At 44.4% G+C, this 21,447-nt stretch overlaps 1 protein-coding gene and 2 long non-coding RNA genes across 5 annotated transcripts in view; 1 reads left to right on the top strand and 2 right to left on the bottom strand.

Annotated features, from left to right (window-relative positions):
• zdhhc14 (zinc finger DHHC-type palmitoyltransferase 14) overlaps positions 1 to 21,447 on the top strand; it is a 136,482-nt gene that overhangs the window by 53,986 nt on the left and 61,049 nt on the right. For 2 of the 3 annotated variants that reach the window (XM_069931625.1, XM_069931626.1), the window contains exon 2: positions 10,175 to 10,335. In XM_069931625.1, the coding sequence (XP_069787726.1) occupies positions 10,175 to 10,335 (161 nt within the window). Of the gene's footprint in view, positions 1 to 6,194; positions 6,529 to 10,174; positions 10,336 to 21,447 lie in introns of those variants that run through there. The other variant, XM_069931627.1, reaches the window with a different exon arrangement.
• LOC138760689 (uncharacterized) lies at positions 1,219 to 7,112 on the bottom strand. Its single transcript, XR_011355811.1, has 2 exons — positions 6,995 to 7,112; positions 1,219 to 1,929 (listed from the first exon to the last, which is right to left on the bottom strand). It is a non-coding gene; the product is annotated as an uncharacterized lncRNA (long non-coding RNA).
• LOC138760688 (uncharacterized) overlaps positions 10,141 to 21,447 on the bottom strand; it is a 42,286-nt gene continuing 30,979 nt past the window's right edge. The window contains exon 3 of the long non-coding RNA XR_011355810.1: positions 10,141 to 10,319. This is a non-coding gene — a long non-coding RNA (uncharacterized lncRNA). The remainder of the gene's footprint in view (positions 10,320 to 21,447) is intronic.

Here is a 21,447-nt window from a genome sequence, read left to right on the forward strand (position 1 = left end):
GGTACCAGGTAACTGGTTACAATGGACTTGGAGAAGGTGGCAAGGTAAAATATGTCCTAGAACAATTTTTGATTTATTCTAGCATTGAGTCTTTAGATGTAAACGCATTCATGTTGATGAAAGGACTTTGCCATACATACACATACAGGAGACATTGGATTCAAAACACAAGGTAAATCAAATTTCCAGGCAAATTTTTCCATAGCGGCAGCCCTGTTTATTATGGTTGTAGAGAATATGAATCAGTCAATATTTAGATGACAGAATGCCACTCCGTTACAGTTTGTAGTAGTGTTAAAAGTATATTCCAATTATTTTGACCATATTATGCTTATGTGGTCAAAAAAATAGAATCTGAGACAAAAAGACCATCTAGGGGTTGTTTTTTTTTAAAAGGTCAGTGAAGTTGGGAGGTAATTTAACTCCATCAGATTTAAGCATAACTGCACAGTGATCATTGTTTGTGCAGGTGTAGAGGGAAATAGATGCCCATGAGGCCAGTTAAAATAAGTTTTATGGATGGTGGCTTCAGGGATAGAATAGTTAAAGGAGGCATTGAGGATTAAAACAATGAGATGAAAATTTGAACTATGACTAAAAACCAGTCAATTTGGGTTGTCAAACATGATAGAAATGAAAGGAATTCTAGTTACAGCAAGAACTTTTCCAAATGAAGTTGCCAACTGAAATTCCCTGATTTCCAAAAGGAATGAGGTCAAGTTGTAGTTGTATGAAGCTTCAGTTAGGCTGCCCTTGGGAGTATTGTGTGCAATTTTGATCACTCCATTACAAATGTGGAAGCTATTGGAAGGGTTATGAAGAGATTTACCAGGATGTTAACTGGATTATAGGGTATGAACAATGGGGAAAGGTTGGACAAACTTTCTCATCAGAAGCTGAAGGAAGACCTGAGATTATAAAAATCTTTCTCCCAACATAAAAATATCATACCAGAGGACATCTATTTAAAGTGATGGGTAGAAAGTTTAATAGAGATAATGTGGGGTAAGTGTTTTTTTTTAATACACACAGTGGTGAGTGTCTAGAACTGGCTGCCAGCAAAGGTGGAAGGAAAGGTGAGAGTCACGTTAAGACAATGAATATGCAGCGAATGTAGGGATATGCATCAGGTGCAAGCAGCAGACTTTTGGATATCATGGGCCAAATGGCTTGTTACTGTGCTGTAATGGTCTAGGTTTAATGAAGGAAAGCAATATGTGAAAGGGGTCTTTTTAATATTGTGTCCAACTTTATTTCATCAACAACCCAGTGTATTCATATAAACAGAAAAGGATTCCATCCAATATCAGGCAAGTAATGAAAGACCAAATGAGTGACAATGCCATTGAATATTCTCTTTATGCCTTGTGCTCTTACTGCTCTTCCATAATATCAAATATTACATAAATTATTCTTAAAAGGAGAAAAGCATAAGGCATGGCCTGAAGCTTTAATCAGATTTCAGTTTCAGATTTGTTGTCAGAGTATGCATGACATCACATCAACACTGAGTTTTTTCCTGCAGGCGAGGTAGAATTACCATTTATTGATAGTACGAAAAAAACTGCATAATGTACACATGTAAATTAATAAAGAGCTGTAAACAGATAACAAAATGTAAACAAACTGCCTGTCGAATACAGAAAGAATTTTTAAATCAATAAAGTGCCAATGATTCACTTGATTTAGTTTGTTGTTGAAGAGTCGGATGTTGGAGGGGTAGCAGCTGTTCCTGAACCTGCTGGTGAGAGTCTTGTGGCACCTACACCTCTTTCCTGCTGGTAGCAGCGAGAACAGAACATGCGTTGGTTGGTGTGGATCATTGATGATTGTTGTAGCTCTCTGTTGATGTTCTCAATGGTGGGGAGGGATTTTTTTTTCTGGGTTGTTGTCCACTACCTTTTGAAGGGCTTAATGCTCAGGGGTAATCTGTAGCGAAAGAAATGAAAAATATTTTAAGAGGGGATAATGGAAGGAAGAAAACAAAGTGAATGTCTTGAGACCTAGAGAAACAGAATAATGCAAAAATAGTTTAAAAATTCAATAAAGTGAAAATGTATTGGCTGAGAGGGTGTTGATAGCTTTTTAATCACAGCTGATTTTGCTGTAGGGGGGGATGGAAATGGAAGGAAATGAAGACAGGAGAGGGACCAAATGCAAATACTGAAACTAAAGACAGGATATTGAAGTTGCTGTGTAATGCAGTTCCATCTTTTTTGTTCTTGTTTTATATGAGATGACTTGTTATGAGTTTTCCTGTTAACTTCAATAAAAATATTTAAAAGAAAATGAAAGGATGTTTCCGATATCCTGGAGTAGAAAGCCTCATCCTGGGAATAGATGAGGTGAAGGAATTGTGAGAAAGGAGTGGTGTCCTTACAGGGGTCAAAATGGGAAGACATATACCATAAATATGTGTGTATAATGCAAATTCCCCCACCCCCTAATTTTTGAGGGGAAAATGGGAGAAAATTTTACCCGTGTATAATACGACCCCCTCCCCTTGCCGGCCCGATTCACGCTGCCGTCTCTCTTCCCCCTTGCCCGCTCGATTCGCGCTGCCATAAATATGTGTGTATAATGCGACCCCCTACTTTGAGCTTGAATTTTGGTACAAATTTTTTGCATTATACACACATATTTATGATAATCCAGGTAGCAAGGAGAGTGTTGCTTTGTAGTACATATCAGTGGGTAGTTTGTCCTCTGAGACGGAGAAGTGTTAAGAAAGAGCTGTGGATTATCGATTTTAATTTAGAACCTGGAACATTGGAAGTAAAAACACAATGCTGGAGAAACTCAGCAGGTCAAATAGCAGAGATAAAGATGCATAACCAGCATTTCAGGCTTGAGCCCTTCATCAACGAATGAGCTTTGAAAGATTTTGTTTAATGGAAGCGTGTCTTTGAGAAGGTGGTCAAAGATCAATTCATAAGGATCTATTAGAACAGAAGTGGAAATGTCATGGCTGCATTCAAATAATTTAGTGCAGATGAAAAAAGGATATTCTTGCTCTATTGACTTGTGAAGGATGGAAATAGAAGTAAAATGATGTGTACTGTATCAAAGATTGCAGAGGAACAGAAGGACCCTATCACTGTAGTGGTAAAAGTGAAAACCAAAGCGATAAACACATCGTTGCAAGGGAGAGGGTGATGAATTTGAGCATTCATAAGATTCTGTGATTTTAAACCAAAGTTAGAAATGGTTAAAAGTTTGCAATATCAAAAGAAGGTCAAGTGTTCAGCATACATTATATTTAATCTACTACCACCAAGAAGAAGGTACAGGAGCCATCAAAATCCAGATTGCCAGGCTGGGAAATATCAATCTCAGAGCCTGCAGGAAGAAGCAATATTTTGTAACCAAGTAATATATCCCGTAAATAATAATTTTAGATTAAATATTAAATAAATAAATGTTGTTTGTGTGGCGGCGCACATACTCGTAGCGAACCGACCCCGCTTGTACCGCTGCGCCAGCAGGGCAGCTGCGAGTACATGGCACCATCGGGGGACCTCCTTGCCTCATGATTTAAACTGAGCGCGCGCCTCACGCAGTGTGATGACGTCACCACCCACACAGAGGCAGAGTTCACGCTGCCCTTAAATGGGTACACGCGGGTTTTGAATAAAACTGTAATTGAAACCCCCAATGTGACGGTTGAGAGTCATTCTTCGTAGCTGCCGCTACACTGGTGACCCCAATGAGTCCAGATGTTTTTCTGGCCTTTAACTATGGATCCTTTTGAGATCAATGCAGTCGCAGTGAAACTGCCCCACTTCTGGAACAACGCCAAAGTACGTGGTTCGGGCAGGCAGAACCGTAGTTTCACCTCAAAAACATTTCATCAGACGCCACGATGTTTTATCATGTCGTGAGTGTACTAAACGAAGAGACCGCAACCAGGGTGGACAATCTAATACACAACCTGCCGGAGGTTGGTAAATATCCTGCGGTCCAGAACCACCTCCTCGGGACCTTTGGCCTCTCCCAGCAACAGCGCGCCTCCAGGCTCCTATACCTGGATGGGTTGGGAGACAGAACCCCGTCTGCCCTGATGGACGAGATGCTGGTACTAGCAGAGGACCACAAACCATGTTTTTTGTACCGGCAAATCTTCCTCAAGCAGATGCCCAAGGGCATACAGCTCCTGCTGGCGGATGAAGACTTCTCCGACCCACAGCAAGGTGCGGCCTGCGCGGACGCCCTCTGGCGGACCAAGCAGGAGAACAAGGTCTCCCTCAGCCAAGTCGGTCACAAGCGCCCCCCAAGCACAAGCTGGAGGAGCACCACCACCCCACCTGGTGTTTCTATCATCAGTGCTGGGGTGCTCAAGCCCGCAAGTGCAGGCAGCCCTGTACCTTTTAGGGAAATGACTCGGCCAGCCGCCGTTAATCCTCTAAGTTCCCCTCCACCCTGCAGCTGCAGTTCACTGCCGCCATGCCTCAACATGGAGTCTACCATCACATTGCAACTCAGGGCCCCCCGCATCATGCCAAAGCCAGGCGATTACCTCCAGAAAAGCTGCAAATGGCCAAAGAAGAATTCTTCCGACTGCAGGAACTGGGAATCATCCATGGATCTGACATCTCCTGGGCCTCCCCCCCACCCCCTCCACATGGTCCCCGACTTCATGGGGTTGGTGCCCTTGTGGGGACTACTGTTGCCTTAATGACGCGACCACACCGGACTGATATCCCATCCCGCATATTCAGGACTTCTCTGCGAACTTGCATGGCGCCCAAGTGTTCTCAAAGGTTGACTTGGTATGGGGCTACCATCAAATCCCAGTCCATCCTGATGATGTGGGCAACACTGCAATCATCACCCCATTCGGCCTTTTCGAATTCTTGCAGATGCCCTCCAGGTTAAAGAATGCGGCCCAAAATTTCCAGCACTTGATGGACACTGTGGGTAGAGACTTGGACTTTGTGTTCATCTATCTCAACAACATCCTCATTGCCAGTCGAGACCATGATGAGCACAAGGTCTATCTCCGCGTACTGTTCGCCCGTCTGGCAGAGTTTGGCCTCATGGTCAACGTTATCAAGTGCCAGTTTGGCAGGCAGTCCCTGCAGTTCCTGGGCCATACCGTCTCAGTGGCCGGAGCCACCCGAGCACCAGAGAAGGTTGCAGTCGTGCTCCAGTTCTCGAAGCCCACCACCCTCAAGGGCCTGCAGGAGACCTTGCCATGGTGAACTTCTACCACCAGTTCATTCCCGGGGCGACCCACATCATGCAAAGTCCCGGTATGGTCAGAAGAGGTGGGGGGTGCTTTCGCTGCAATGAAAGATGCTCTGGTGAGCGCCACTCTATTAGCCCACCTGCGGCCGGATGCTCACACCGTGCTCTCAGTGGATGTGTCGGCCACGGCCTTTGGGGGTGTTCTGGAGCAATGGGTCAATGGCCAGTGGCGGCTGCTATCCTTTTTCAGCAGGCACCTCTGTCCTCCAGAACTACAGTGCCTTTGACAGGGAGTTCCTGGCCCTGTACCTGGGCATCCGGCATTTCCGATATTTCCTGTAAGGCAGACCATTCACCATGTTCACCGACTACAAGTCGCTCACACAGGCCCTCATGATGGCAAAAGACCCCTGGTCGGTTCGCCAGCAGCGGCACCTATCCAATGTGTCGGAATTCACCACTGACATCTGGCACTGGGCAGGTAAAGACAATGTTGTGGTAGATGCACTTTTGTGGCCCGCCATCCACAGCCTCGCCCCCCGGCCTGAACTACGCCCAACTAGCGCAGGCACAGAGGGAGGACGCGGAAACACAAACCCTCTGCACCACCATTACAGGACTCCAACTTCGGGACCTCCGGTTGCCAGGCATCCCAGACACGCTGCTCTGCGATGTTTCCACTGGCTCACTGTTCCCTGTAGTCTCGCCACAGTGGAGGTCGTGGGTTTTCAGCATAGTCCACGACTTGGCCCACCCCTTGGTCAAGACATCAGTTCAGATGGTGGCAGAGCATTTTGTGTGGCATGGGCTCAAAAAACAAATAGTCCGGATGATGAGGAGCTGCAGCAGTGCCAGACCTCCAAAGTCCACCGTCACTCAAAAGCCCCGATACAACAGTTTGACTCTGAGGCCAAGAGATTCCAACATAGACACATGGTCATCGTGGGCCCCTTGCCGGTGTCCAGGGACACCCGCTACTTGTTGACGGTGGTCGACGGAGCAACAAGGTGGCCGGAAGCCATTCCGCTGAAAGACACTTCGCCGAGACGTGCGCCAGGAACGTACTCGCTCACTGAATCGCCAAGTTCGGAGTCCCTACTCACATTACCAGCTCCAGAGGTGCCCAATTCACGTCTGCCCTCTGGGCGCAAGTGGCGAGCCTTTTGGGGGGTCAAGCTCCACCACACCACGGCATATCACTCTCAAGCCAATGGCTTAGTGGAGCGATTCCACTGACACCTTAAATCGGCCCTCATGGCTCGCCTCACCAGCCCCGGTTGGGTGGATGAGTTACCCCGGGTTCTGCTCGGCACCAGGACGGCCCCGAAAGAGGATCTACAGGTATCATCCGCGGAGTTGGTTTACGGCGCGCCATTGTCGCTACCCGGAGAGTTTTTTGGCCCAGACACTGACTCGGCAGCCGACAATCCGACCTTATTAGCAGACTTTCAGAGTAAGCTCACCTCACTAGCCCCCCCCACCACCACCTCCTCCGTCCCACCACGGTGGCCGGCTGTCCTGCCTGTCCAATGAACTGGACGCAGCCGAGTACGTTTTCGTCCGGCGAGGTTTGCACACCGCGCCCCTGCAGCGCCCTTATGAAGGCCCCTACAGTGTCCTGCAGCGATCGGGCAAGACTTTCACTTTCGACTTTGGGGGAAAAGGAGAACTATTCACGATCGACCGCCTCAAGGCAGCGCACCTGGACCCCAGTCAGCCAGTTCAAACAGCCCAACCTCAGCGCTGAGGCCGGCCACCCAAGCAGCAAGACACACGAGCCGGTGGGGTTGTGTGGCGGCGCACTTACTCATAGCGAACAGGCCCCGCTTGTACCGCCACTCCAGCGGGGCAGTTGCGAGTTCAGGGTGCCGTCGGGGACCTCCTTGCCTCACGGTTTGATCTGAGCGGCGCCTCAGGCAGTGTGATGATGTCACTGCCCTTAAAGGGGCGCACGCGGGTTTTGAATAAAACTGTGGTTGAAACCCCCAACATGGTAGTTGAGGGTCTCTTTCCTCGTATATATATATATATGTACAATCAGATGATCATAAATTTGAAATTGAGGAGGGGAATTCTACTACAGGTTTTTGGAAGTGTATAATACATTACTTCTCTTGGTGCCTGCCACATTGACCACCGCCAGTGGGCTGATAACGCCTCAAACCGTGCATCTTGGCGCCTCACAGTTTGGCGGGCAGCAACCTCCTTTGAAGAAGACCGCAGAGCCCACCTCACTGACAAAAGGCAAAGGAGGAAAAACCCCACACCCAACCCCAACCAACCAATTTTCCCCTGCAGCCGCTGCAATCGTGTCTGCCTGTCCCGCATCGGACTTGTCAGCCACAAACGAGCCTGCAGCTGACGTGGACTTTTTACCCCCTCCATAAATCTTCGTCCGCGAAGCCAAGCCAAAGAAAAGAATACATTACTCCAAAAATGGGAACAGTTTTAAATGTCAGAAGGTTGATTCATAGCTTCGAGGTAATAAAGTAATGCATTGACCTAAAAGAGCACAAGATGGGAAATGAAATTGGAGAAAGATGGACTTTCTAAGGCAGGAACAATTCGGAGGGTGGGCACGAGGAATAAGGATACCTCATGAAGGTTAGGCTGGGATAGCAAGGCAATGGTGGGAATTGATTGAAGGATCTGTGAAAGTAATGCCAGATAAAAATGAATAACATAGACATGGTGAAGGCGAGGGAAGAAAAACTGATTTGGGAGGTCTAATAAAATGAAATGAACATGGCAACCTGGAAATTACCATTGGATGCCAGTGTAATCCTGGAATAATGAATGGTTTACAGGGGAATAGCAAAATTCTAACCAAATCTAATCTGAGTTGTGAACCAGTTATACATCAGAAACTTTGAAGAGGTATGACTTTTTAGGAAGTAGGGGTCTCAAACTTGCCCTGCTATTTGTGCAAAAGACAACTGCTGAATTCACTCCTGAATGCCTAAGCTCAAATATATTGATTGTGCTATCAACGGATAGTTACTATGAGTCTCAGAGCACAGAATTAAGCTCTTCTGAGGTTGTGTATTTTGGGTTATGAACAGTAAATAGCAAGGACTTCAGGAGCATTGATGTGCAAAGCGATCATGGGGTGCAAGTTCATAAGACCCTGGAAATAGTTGCACATGTGGAGAGTAGAATAAAGAAGGCATTTGATGTGCTTGACTTCATAGGTCAAGGTACTTGGGATACTGTGAACAGTTCTGTTTGCAATGCAGCAGGAAGGGTGTGGTAGCATTAGAAAGAATGTAAAAGAGATTTAACAGGAGATTGTCTGGAATGGAAGGCTTTACCGAAAAGGAAATATTGGTTAGGCTGTTTATACTCACTGGAAAATTGGAGGCTGAGGGGTGGTAAAGGCTTATAAAAGTTGAGGAGCATAGAAATGGTAGACATTTGGAGTCCTTCTTCCAGGGTGCTGGAATTTAAAACTGGAGATTTAAAGTGAGAGGGGAGAAATTTAAAGGAGATCTTAATGGAAATTTTTTACACACAGAAGGTAATGGAAAACCTGTGCCATGCATTATGCAAGAAACCTAAGACAGCAACTGAAAACTGAAGACACTGTTCAACTTGTCTCATCATCAAACTCATCTCCTCCCTCCATACAACATTGGGCCAAATATGGGGTAGCACATGCTGGACCTGGTGGTAGGGACTCGGGTACTGGGGACGTGGCTAAGTTTGGAAACTTCAGTCAAGGGATAAGAAACCCACAACCTCCTTCCACTGAGTTCCCCCACCTCCACCACACTCCCTGTCACCGTGTTACTTTTGAGTCCATATCTAGTTCCATATCCATTTCTATATGCAGGGTTACAGTATTGTTAGTACAAGTATGTCACTCTACAACTTGGGTGCAGGACTGCTTGGCACAGGACAATTATTTTAATAATGTTGTGCAGTAATGTGGGTCCAGTTCTGGTGCATTATAAAACTGGTACAGTGATGAGCAGAGTTTGGCAATCATACTCATCGGAACATTGTAATGTACCTCAAAATTCAGTATTGATAGATCTGGCCACTCATAATAGAAGTTTCAAAAAGTTTTTTTGTAGAGTTATTACAGGCAAAATGGGCTATAATATACTTTGAATTTCTATCTCTGCATTTGAACCTAAGGGAGCAGTGAGCATTGAGAAGGATAGCTTCCAAAATTTGGGGAGTGGAAAATTGTTTTCTTCTGATAGGAGAGTGTGGACAGCTAGCTTTTATTATATTTTTCTCTGATTGACTTTTGATGCTTTCAAAGTTTATCTCTAACATACAGTTTGAGGACTGTATTCCCTGAAAGAAATTGTCAAATTTAAGGTATCTGACAAATCCTTTGATCTCTTTCTCCCATTTCATATAATTTTAGTCAAACGCTAGTCTGTTGAGCCAAGGACCTTTAGAAAGCCCTGTGACTCACTAACAACCCATCACCTGTTGACAACATGATGTGATTGAAGCAGTAAAATGATTGTAGTGTTGAGATGTTATAAATAGTGTGTCATATTTGGTCTTTATATTTGCCTCAACTTCTAGAGGAGATTATACTCTAAAATTTTAAGATGACACAAATTATCAACATAAATATAGCACAGCAAGTTTTCTTTATAGCTTAATAGCTGTTACTGTTTTAACTGTGCTGTCTGACTTGCATGACATAAAATGATAAAATGTGGAGGTGTATTAGTTTCATAAATGATCAGCTGTGTATGGTGTCCCAATGTAACACTGTTCTCATTGTGTACACCCAATGGCCTAAAACAATTTGAATAGAAATAATTTGATTCCATCTTTACATTTTGGTGGCATTTGGAATTTCTGTTAAGGTTTGGCTTTTCATTAGTTAATCCAACCTTTGAATCCATGATCTATGTAGTTCTTCGATAGGGAGTTGTCCTGTAACTGCCCCTATATATACACAATGATGTGTGACACATTAGAAACTAGTTTTAATTTTTTTTATTTATATTTTTAACAGCTGTCCATACCTAGCAGTAAACATCACACCCGTGATACCAGCGATAGCAGGAGTTTTGTTCTTTTTTGTGATGGGAACATTGCTTCGCACAAGCTTCAGTGATCCAGGAGTTCTACCTCGTGCCACGCAAGATGAAGCAGCAGATCTGGAAAGACAGATAGGTAACAGTGAAAGACTGTCTTTCTGTCTATCCTCTCTTTCCTTGTCTTTTTTGATTTTCATCTTTTCAAACCTTGGCGATTTTTGTCAGAAATAATAGTTGGCTGAAAATCAATAGCTCCCAGATACAGTTTATGTTGCAGTTTGCATTTTGATTCTTTAAATGGCACTGATATGCAGGTTGGAATTATTATTGCATGCTTTTAGAGCCTGCATTTGTGAACTGACAGAACAGTTGCAAGAGGGCTGCCATGCAAAACAGTATATTCAAACTCAACCTCCAACTAAAAAAAAATGAAGTGCAAACTTGGACTGTACCATGCATGCAACTGCAAAGCTGATGTGTTGGTAATATATATCAGTTCTTCAGCCAGTTGAGATATCAGTTGTCATTTAAGTTACAGTTGTAGTTATTTGTATCTCAATAGAAGTGGATATTTTGCTGCATACTTTTCATTAAGCACATACTTCAGAAATCTTTGATATTACTGCCAGCTTTCCTGAACTTTTTCAAGATAATTTTTAAAAGTACAGTAAGAGTACTTTTTGTTCTGTGGAGAAGATAGAGAAGGGTGGAGATGGGTATACTATTGATGATCGCAAAAGCTGTTGAATATTTGCATATGCCACAAAAGTCTTTTTTCAGGAAGAGAATGGTGACAGACTTACTCAATAAGTTAAACATTGCAGAATTTTTAAATTGAAATATAAATAAAATTCTATACATAATGTATTTTTTCATTTTAGTAATAACTCCATTGATCATCTGTATCCAAAGCACTGTATAGAGTAGAAAGCAATTGTGAACAGGACTACCTTTCTTACATTTGAACTTGTCTTTTTCGAGACAAAAAGATGGTTGAGAAATGATTGATAACTCACATTCAATTACCTTGAGTTTGTTGCTATTTCATGTGAAAATAAAATCCCCACGAAGTGGGATGAGGTAATCATAATGTCAAAGGAAAATAATTTTCACAAAGCCAAGTTTAATTACTTGAGTTGAATCTGAACAAAATTGAGCAACCTCACCAGGATTGTGACAGTGCTCAGTTATAGGATGCCTCCTTCTGTAACATAATGTGGTTTTGATCTTAAACACGTAATTGCAGAGAGATGTGAACAGCAATGTTTAGTGGAGTCATTAACAAATAAAATTTGTCTTTGAGCAACATAAGGAGATATCAAGCAATCAAAATTTAATGGGATTGCAGAAACATAATGGAAGAGGGGGGAAAATCCTGAAGATTTATGAAGAAAAATCTGTAATTTGAGCAAATAAGTACATAAATGCCTAAGTAGAGAGCTGAGGTATATTAGAATACTCACAAGGCAGAAAATGAAATTGAGTGCTGGAAACACTCACACAGCTTTGTTGGAGAGCGTTAAAGAATAAATGTTTCAGATTAGGGTGAGGAGGATCCTATCCAGGGTGAACCCAAGCAAAGCAGCAGGACCACACAACATACCTGGTCAAGTACTGAATGGCTGTGTGGCCTAGCTGACAGTGGTCCTAATGGACATCTTCAACATCTCACTACAGCAGTCCACTGTCTCCACAGGATTCAAAACATCCACCATCATCCCAGTGGCCAAGAGAGCAAAAGTACCTGGAATAAATGCCTACTGCCCAGTGGCACTGACTTCTACCATCATGAATGACTAGTAATGGGGTGCATCAAATTGCACCTTCCAGTGAAAAAATCAGCATTTATTGTCATGAACATGTCATTTTGTAGCAGCATCATAGAGCAAACATTTATATAAAACCACCTTGCAAATTAAATAAAAGGCCTAAAAGGCTGCTTGCAGCATTACCTAGTCCACCTGAAAAGGCCTATTCAACCAGAGGCGCCTCGTAGCGCCCTCCGGACTGGTGCCTCAGTGCCACCCATCATAAATGCAGGTAGTACCGCTCTGTTTCCCACAACAGTTCCAGTTGCACTGGGGGAATATGAGTAGGGAAGACTGCCATTGCTATGCCACCCTCCAACATCGGCCACCCCTGCCCCAAGGGCAGCCGCCAACCTAGGGCGGGGGGGGCTGTCAGATAGTGGGGCGGGGGGGCCTGTCAGGTAGCGGGGCGGGGGTCTGTCAGGTAGCAGGGTGGGGAGGTTGTCAGTTAGCGGGACGGGGGTGCTTGACAGCCCCCTGCCCCGCTTCCTGACATTTCATGACCAGATGATATGTTTGAAAATTTACAATATATTAAGTTTGTAGATTGATATGGCTTTTTAGAATTGCTATCAAAGTCTTGAAAATCAAAGTAATGCCTCATCTGTTGCACTTAAGATGTCTCCACTGCAACAAAACAATCACAAAGGTCCAGTAATTGTCATTAGATTAAACCATTCCCATGCTCAGTGAGTCAATTGAAAGTGGTTTCAGATCTCCTGACAATGACGCTGTTAACAGCAGCTGGTTAACTTGCGGTGTATCAGCGGGGAGTTGGGTTGCGGATTGATGGAGTCATCAGCCCATCCCTAAGCAGCTATTTACAGGGGCTGCACATTAGGTGCTTTGGTGGAGCCCGACACTCCACTGATGACACCTCCCTGAAGAAGGTTGGCGTCAGCACCTCGGTGGGGCTCTTGGCACATTCAGGTGAGTATGTCCTTAGCCTTGTGGTATGAGATTATGCGGCTTTAAAGGGGGCATTCAGGTCACCTGAAAGGGCCTTTTGCTGCCAACTTCCACCCCAACCTCAAATTCACGATCCATCTCAAGCAACGCTTTTCCCTCTCTCCTTTCCATCTCTCCCCTCTCTCTGTTTTCTACAAGCCCATCAACTCCCATGGCTACCTCAATTATACCTCCACACTCTGTCATCTGCAAGACTTCTATTCCTCACAATTCCTCTATCTTCATCTCATTTGCTCCCAAGAAGTGCTCTTCCATGCCAGATGATCTGATTCTTCAAAAAATGTGGCTTCCCCTCTACCACCATCACCCTCTTATCCTCCATTACCCTAACATCTGCCCTGGCAATCTCTGACCCTGCACACAAGGACAGGATTCCCTTTGTCCTCACCTACTAGCCACCACATCCATTTCTCCGCCCCTTCACTTTCCATAGGGACTGCTCACCCGTGATTCCCTTGTCCACTCCTCCCTTCCCACACATCCCACCTCTGTTGCCCCAAGAAGTGCTACATTTGTGCCCACACTACTTCCCTCATCACTATTTGGAGCCCCAAACCGTCCTTCCAAGTGAAGCAACATTTCACTTGTGAATCTGTAGGGGTCACCTACTGTATCAGGTGCTCCCATTGTGGTCTCTTCTATATCGAGAGACTGGGAGATCGCTTCATTGAGCACATTGACTTTGTCTGCCACAGTAATGCGAATTTCTAGTGACAACCCATTTTGATTCTGTTACCATGCCAACATGACTGTCCATGATCTCATGCACTGCCAGACTCCTCCTTCCCTGCAGCTCTGTATTCACAGAGCCATGCCTTTCCCTGATCAATTCTCACCTTTCCTCTCCTGTCTTATCTATGTCCAGTTATCAACCTTTATCTGTTGTTCTCTGCTTCTCCCCTGTCTCTTAATTCAGATGCCTGACTGTTTTTTACTCATACATTGACGAAGGGCTCAGGCCCAAAATATCAGTTATGTATCTTTACCTCCTATGGAAGTTGCGAGTCCTGCTGAGTTCCTCCAGCATTTTTATGTTTTTACTAAACAGAAACTCCAAACTTTCATGTTTCTCTCCCTTTCCTCAACTACATTCATCAGGACCATTGCCTAAATATGACTCAAAGATTAATTGATAACTCTTTCATCCATTGCACAGTATTTTTGACTCACTACCATCAGGAAGGAGATACAGGAGCATCAAAATCAGGACTGCCAAGCAGGAAATAATTTTTTGCCACAGATTGTGTGATCGATGAACAGTATCTGGTAATCAAGTAAATTGTTCCAAAATATTTATATATTTATTGCATGTTACATCTTTGTCAATATATGTGATTATTACTTGTTGTCTATTGTATTTGTATGTGTGTGCACCATGGTTAGAGAAAGGCAGTTTTATCGGGTTGTGTATGTAACATAACACAACATAACAATTACAGCACGGAAACAGGCCATTAGGCCCTTCTAGTCCGCACCGAACCAAACACTCCTCTCTAGTCCCACCTACCTGCACAATGACCATAACCCTCCACCTTCTTCTCAACTATATACCTGTCCAGCTTTTTCTTAAATAATAAAATTGACTCTGCCGCCACTATTTCTCCCGGAAGCTCATTCCACACCGCTACCACTCTCTGAGTAAAGAAGTTCCCCCTCATGTTACCTCTAAACCTCTGCCCTTAACTCTTAACTCATGTCCTCTTGTTTCAATCTCTCCTACTCTCCTAGTCTATCCACATCCACTCTGTCTATCCCTTTCATAATCTTAAATACCTCTATCAAATCCCCTCTCAACCTTCTACGCTCCAAAGAATAAAGACCTAATCTGCCCAATCTCTCCCTGTACTCTAGATGCTTAAATCCAGGTAACATTCTGGTAAATCTTCTCTGCACTCTCTCCACTCTGTTTATATCTTTCCTATAATTAGGCGACCAGAACTGCACACAGAACTCTAAATTAGGCCGCACCAACGCCTTATGCAATCTCAACATCACTTCCCAACTCCTATATTCCTTGCAATGATTGATAAAGGCCAGCATACTAAAAGCCTTCTTCACCACCCTATTCACATGAGTTTCTACCTTCAGGGAACGATGTACCGTAACTCCTAAATCCTTCTGCTCTTCTGTATTCATCAATGCTCTCCCATTTAAAACGTATGTCCTGTTCTGATTTTTCTTACCAAAATGAAGCACCTCACACTTATCAGCATTAAATTCCATCTGCCATTTTTCAGCCCACTTTTCTAAGCAGCCCAAATCCCTCTGCAATCCTTGAAAACCTTCTTCATTATCCACTATTCCACCTATCTTAGTATCGTCTGCATATTTACTAATCCAATTTACCACCCCATCATCTAGATCAGGGGTGTCAAACTCAAATTCACGGAGGGCCAAAATTAAAAACTTGGACTAAGTTGAGGGCCGAACTAAATATTTATTGAAAATTTTCAACAACATCTGCATGTTTTCTCTTCTTTCAACATATGTAATGTTAAACTTCAGGATATAACTTTAGGAGGATAATGTTACAGGTCAGGAGTAGATAGCTCAAGTTCACCCTTTGCTTGACCTGAGGGAAACATATTTGGTCCCTGTGGAGATGTAGTCAGCATTCACAGGCTGTGTCCATTTTGGCCTGCATCAGGACTCAGCATTTCCTGCTCACTCCTCAGGCTCTAGGCCTCTATTCACCCTCGACCCACTATCCCTCTACCTGACCAGTCCTTTACCCAACCTCTACTCACCCCTCACTCCACTCGCTCTGCCTCTACCCACCCCATCCTATACACGCCCCTCTACTGCCTCTCCCCTCAAACTGTTCCTCCCTCTACCCGTCTCTCACCCTCTAATCACCCCTCCCCTACTCGCCCTGCCCCTCCCCTTTTACCTCTTCCCTATCCACCCCTCCTTCTACTCATCCCTCCCTCTAACTGTCCCTCGCACCACCATAACTTCCCCTGCCCATTACTCCTCACCTGCACCCTCTGCCCACCCCTGCTTACCCACCCACTCAGGCCCAGCGCGCTGCCGATCAGCCTTTGCGGACAGCCACCAACTCTCTTCACGTGCAGGGCCGAACCAACCGTCACTGGGATCTGCGCGGGTGCAAGCGCTGAAGGCCGTGGCGACCGGGAGAAGTGCGCTCGCGCTGTGGAAGGGCCGTCCGGTGCCAGTCACGTGGGGCTCGCGCTGCCCGGGGGCCGTGCACAGCCTGCCATGTCCGTTGCGCCGACAGGAAATCACAGGCGCTCGCCCATCCGCCGCACCGCTCGACAGGTGGGAGAAGTGAGTGATTGTGCGGGGAGCCTTCCAACTGGCTTGCCGGCTGATGACATGGACAGACTTCTCGTGTTACAATTTCTCGTGTTACAATGGGGAAGGATGTGCAATGAAGAGGGAGGATGGTGGGGGTGACATTACCAAAAAAACAGCATCGGCTCTCGCTGCAGGGCGGGCCACCTCTAATACATTTTTGAAATGATCTTGCGGGCCAAATATAATTATATCGCGGGCCAAATTTGGTCCGCGGGCCAGAGTTTGACATGTGTGATCTAGATCATTAATGTATATAACGAACAACGATGGGCCCAATACAGATCCCTGAGGCACACCACTGGTCACCGGCCTCCAACCTGACAGACAATTTTCCATTACCACTCTCTGGCCTCTCCCTTTCAGCCAATGTTCAATCCATTTGACTATCTCAAAATTTATACCTAAAGACTGCACCTTCCTAACTAACCTTCTATGTGGTACCTTATCGAAGGCCTTACTGAAGTCCATATAGACAACATCCACCGCGCTACCCTCATCCACATTCCTAGTCACCTCTTCAAAAAATTCAATCAGATTGGTCAAACAGGACCTTCCGCTCACAAATCCGTGTTGAGTGCTCCTGATCAGACCCTGTCTATCCAGATATTTATAAGTACTATCTCTAAGAACTTTCTCCATTAATTTACCTACCACAGATGTCAAACTTACAGGCCGATAATTGCCAGGCTTCCTCCTTGAACCCTTTTTAAATAACGGAACCACATGCGCAATTCGCCAATCCTCCGGTACTATCCCCATCTCTAATGACATTTGGAAAATTACCGTCAGAGCCTCTGCGATTTCCTCCTTTACTTCTCTCAATGTCCTGGGGAAGATCCCGTCTGGTCCCAGAGACTTATCCACCTTTATATTCCTCAAAAGCCCTAACACTACATCTTTCGTAATCACTATATTCTCCATATTTACCCAATTTGCTTTTTTTATCTCACATATCCCAATATTCTTCTCCTTGGTGAATACCGAAGAAAAGAAACTGTTCAATATCTCCCCCAGTTCTCTAGGCTCCACACACAGTTTTCCGCTCTGATTCTCTAAGGGACCAATTTTGTCTCTCGCTTTCCTTTTACCATTAACATATTTGTAGAACCCTTTTGGATTAATTTTCACCCTGCTTGCTATAGTCTCCTCGTACCTTCTTTTAGCTTTCCTAATTCCTCTCTTAAGATTCCTCTTACATTCAATGTATTTTTCAAACATCTCCTTAATTCCATGCTTCTTATACCTAATGTACGCCTCCCTTTTTCTTCGAACCAAGTTTCCAATATTCCTTGAAAACCACGGCTCTCTCAAATCTTTTGCCCCCTTTTAACCTAACAGGAACATAAAGCTTTTGCACTCTCAAAATCTGATCTTTAAAAGACTTCCATCTCTCTACTACATCCTGCCTATAAAACAAATTGTCCCCATGCACACCCTGTAAGTCCTTTCGCATCTCCTCAAATCTAGCTTTTCCCCAATCAAAAACCTCAACCCTTGTCCCTGACTTATCTCTTTCCATAATGACATTAAAGCTGATGGCATTATGATCACTGGACCCGAAGTGCTCGCCAACACTAACCTCCGTCACTTGACCCATCCCATTTGCCAACAGTAGATCTAACACTGCTCCTTCTCTGGTCGGCACCTCTACATATTGTTGTAAAAAACTATCTTGCACACATTTCACAAACTCTAACCCATCCAGCCCTTTCACAGAATGTGTTTCCCAATCTATATGTGGAAAATTAAAATCTCCCATAATTACAACCCTGTGCTTATCACAAATATCCACTATCTCTCTACAGATTTGATCCTCTAGGTCTCGGTCCCCTCCGGGTGGTCTATAATACACCCCTACAAGTGTAACCTCTCCTTTCCCACTCCTCAGTTCCACCCAAATAACTTCCGTGGACGAGCCCTCTAATCTATCCTGCCTAAGCACCACTGTAATATTCTCCCTGACAAGCAATGCAACACCACCTCCTCTTGCCCCTCTGACTCTATCACACCTAAAGCAACGAAACCCAGGGATATTCAGCTGCCAATCACATCCCTCCTGCAACCATGTCTCACTAATCGCTACCACATCATACTTCCAAGTATCAATCCACACCTTCAGCTCATCCACCTTTTTTACAATACTCCTGGCATTAAAATATATGAATTTCAGAGATTTCCCAATTCTTAATCCCTGTTTTCCCTCATCTTTAATAACAACATTATTTCCTTTTCCTGCCAATTGCCCTTCATCTTCTTCCAGAGCATTTCCTTTCTCTATCACCTGCCCATCCATATTCAAATACTTACTATAAACTTTCTTTGTTTGCATTCTAACCTTACTGCTCTGTACTATTTTGCTCACTCCCCCAAACCATTCTAGTTTAAAGGATCCTGAGTAGCCCTAGCAAATACCCCTGCCAGGATTCTGGTCCCCCTGGGATTTAAGTGTAACCTGTTCTTACTGTACAGGTCACATCTTCCCCAAAAAAGGTCCCAGTGATCCAGAAACTTGAAACCCTGCCCCTTACTCCACCCCTTCAGCCACGTGTTAATCCTCCACCTCATTCTATTTCTATTCTCACTGTCATGTGGCACAGGGAGTAATCCAGAGATTACCCCCTTTGCGGTCCTTCTTTTTAACTCCCTACCTAATTGCCTGTACTCACTTTTTAGGACCTCTTCTCTCTTCCTCCCTATGTCATTGGTACCTACATGTACCACGACCTCTGGCTCCTGTCCCTCCCACTTTAGGATATCTGGGACACGAGCAGCAACATCCCGGACCCTGACACCAGGGAGGCAAACCACCATCCGGTTCTCCTTGCTGCGTCCACAGAATCCCCTATCTGTCCTCTTAACTATGGAGTCCCCTACCACTATTGCCCTCCTCTTCCTTTCCCTACCTTTCTGAGCTACAGGGGCTGACCCCGTGCCAGAGGCACAGCCACTGCTGCCCCCCCCCCCCCCCAACTTTGATGTCTTCCTCAACAGTACTCAAAGAGGCGTACTTATTGCTGAGGGTTACAGTCATAGGGCTCCTCTCTGGCACCTTATGTTTTTCTGTCCCTCTGCTAACTGTTACCCACCTTTCCTCCTCCCGTGGCCCTGGCGTGACCACCTGGCTGTAACTCCTGTCTATGACTTCCTCTGTTTCCGTAACCAGCCTGAGGTCATTGAGCTGCAGCTCTAGTTCCCTAACACGGTCCCTAAGAATCTGCAGCTCAACACACCTAGTGCAGATATGGACATCCGGGAGTCTGGAAGACTCAGATAATGGTAAACTTGAACTTGAAGAAGAGTTTATGCTGTAAAGGAAGGAGAAGTGAGAGGATTAAAAAAATAAGCTTTTTGGTATGCGGGAAGGCAAGAGGAATTGATTGAAATTAGTAAATTTGCAGATTACTCCAAAATTCATGTGTATTGGACTGCAAGGAAGGATAGTTATGTTTTCAACAGGATCTAGATTAGTTGGGAAGTTGGGTCAAGGATTGACAAATGGATTTAATGCTGATAAGTATGAGATGTTGCTCAGGGCCCTGGAGAATGTTGTAGAAGATAGAGACCTGGGGGTATAGATGCATGGCTCCCTGAATGTGGCATCTCTGGTAGATAGGGTTCTGAGTGCAGTTCTGGTTGCTTGGCTTTGGGAAGACATTCACCTTTGCGTTGCCAAGATTGGAGGGCTTGAATTACAGGAAAAGGCTGAATGGCAGGGTTTTTATACCTTGGAGTACAGGAGAATGAGGAATGGATTTATAGAGAGTATAAAATCATGAGGGGCATGGATAAAGTGAATGCTCGTTTTTTTTTAACCCCCAGGTAGACAATTTTAGATCTCGAGGGCAAAGGTTTAAGGTGAGAGGGAAGAGATTTCAGAAGGATGTGAGATGCAACCTTTTCCATTCAGAGATGCAGAGGAAACTGCAGAGGTGTGGAAATTTACAAAATTCAAAATGCATTTGTACAAATATATGGATAAGAAGGATTTAGAATGATATGGGACAAATGCAGCCAGAATGCTGTCTTGGTCAGCATACACACTTTGGACCAAAGGGCTTGTTCCATGCTGTATGACTCCATGACACATGGTAGTAGCACCAGCTGAAAATGAGTTGTGAAGACAATTAAATAACAAGGTACATCTTGGGAAGGTGTAAATTGGAAGCAGCAAATCCAAATCTGAATTTTACAGGTGAATTGTGAAGAAAAACCTGTGAATGCGAAAAGCATGAGATGCAATGATGAAATGAAACACGAAAGTCTGCATAAGTGGTGATTGTAGTAAAAATACAAATATGCTGGAGGAACTCAGCAGGTCTAGTAACATCCATAGAAGGTAAAAATTATAACCAATGTTTCTGGTCAGAGCCCATCTTCAAGGTATGAGCAAAATAAAAGGGCTGGGGAGAAGGGAAGGAAGGGCAAGGGGAAGAACATACACTAACAGATAAAAGGTGACAACTGGACATGAATAAGAGGATAGGAAAAATGAGAATTGATCGGGGGAGGGGTTAGCTCTGTGAATGCAGACGTGGAAGAAAGGAGTCAGAGGGAAAGATAGAAACAGGTCTAGAGTAAAGGAGAAATAGAGATGGGGAAGGTAGAGACTGGGGTGGGGGGCTAACAGAAACCAGAGCAATGATGTTAATGCCATCTGGTTGAAGAGTGCTCAGATAGAATATGAGGTGTTTTTCCTCCAGTTTGCGGGTGGTCTCAGTCTGGCAGTGCATGAGGCCATAGGCATTTAATTGGCAGAATCTAATGTGCATGAACAAGCAGCATTATAAATCTCATGAAGAGCAGAGGTTGAGAAGGTGCTGGTAATTTGGAGCTGGATAGAGATATAATTTGATGAACATGAGATATTTAATCCCACCAGCCCAATGGCCAATAATCAGAAGACTTAGATTTTGAATAATTGGTGGAAAAAATAGTTGATGTTTTCTTCTCATTTGTCAAGTTGCTATGATCTGAAATGCCACATGAAAGAATAGTAAAAACCGATTTTTAACAACTTTCATGAGAAAATTGAATATGCTCATAAAAAGAAAAAAATTTGGCTGGGTAAAGAACAAAGATATGAAACTCATTGAAAACTTCAGGATCAATTGTCGGAACAGGGCAAATAGCTTCCTCGCTTTCAGGATTTTATA

This window comes from Narcine bancroftii, chromosome 4, assembly GCF_036971445.1.
Source record: "Narcine bancroftii isolate sNarBan1 chromosome 4, sNarBan1.hap1, whole genome shotgun sequence".
Lineage (NCBI taxonomy): Eukaryota > Metazoa > Chordata > Chondrichthyes > Torpediniformes > Narcinidae > Narcine > Narcine bancroftii.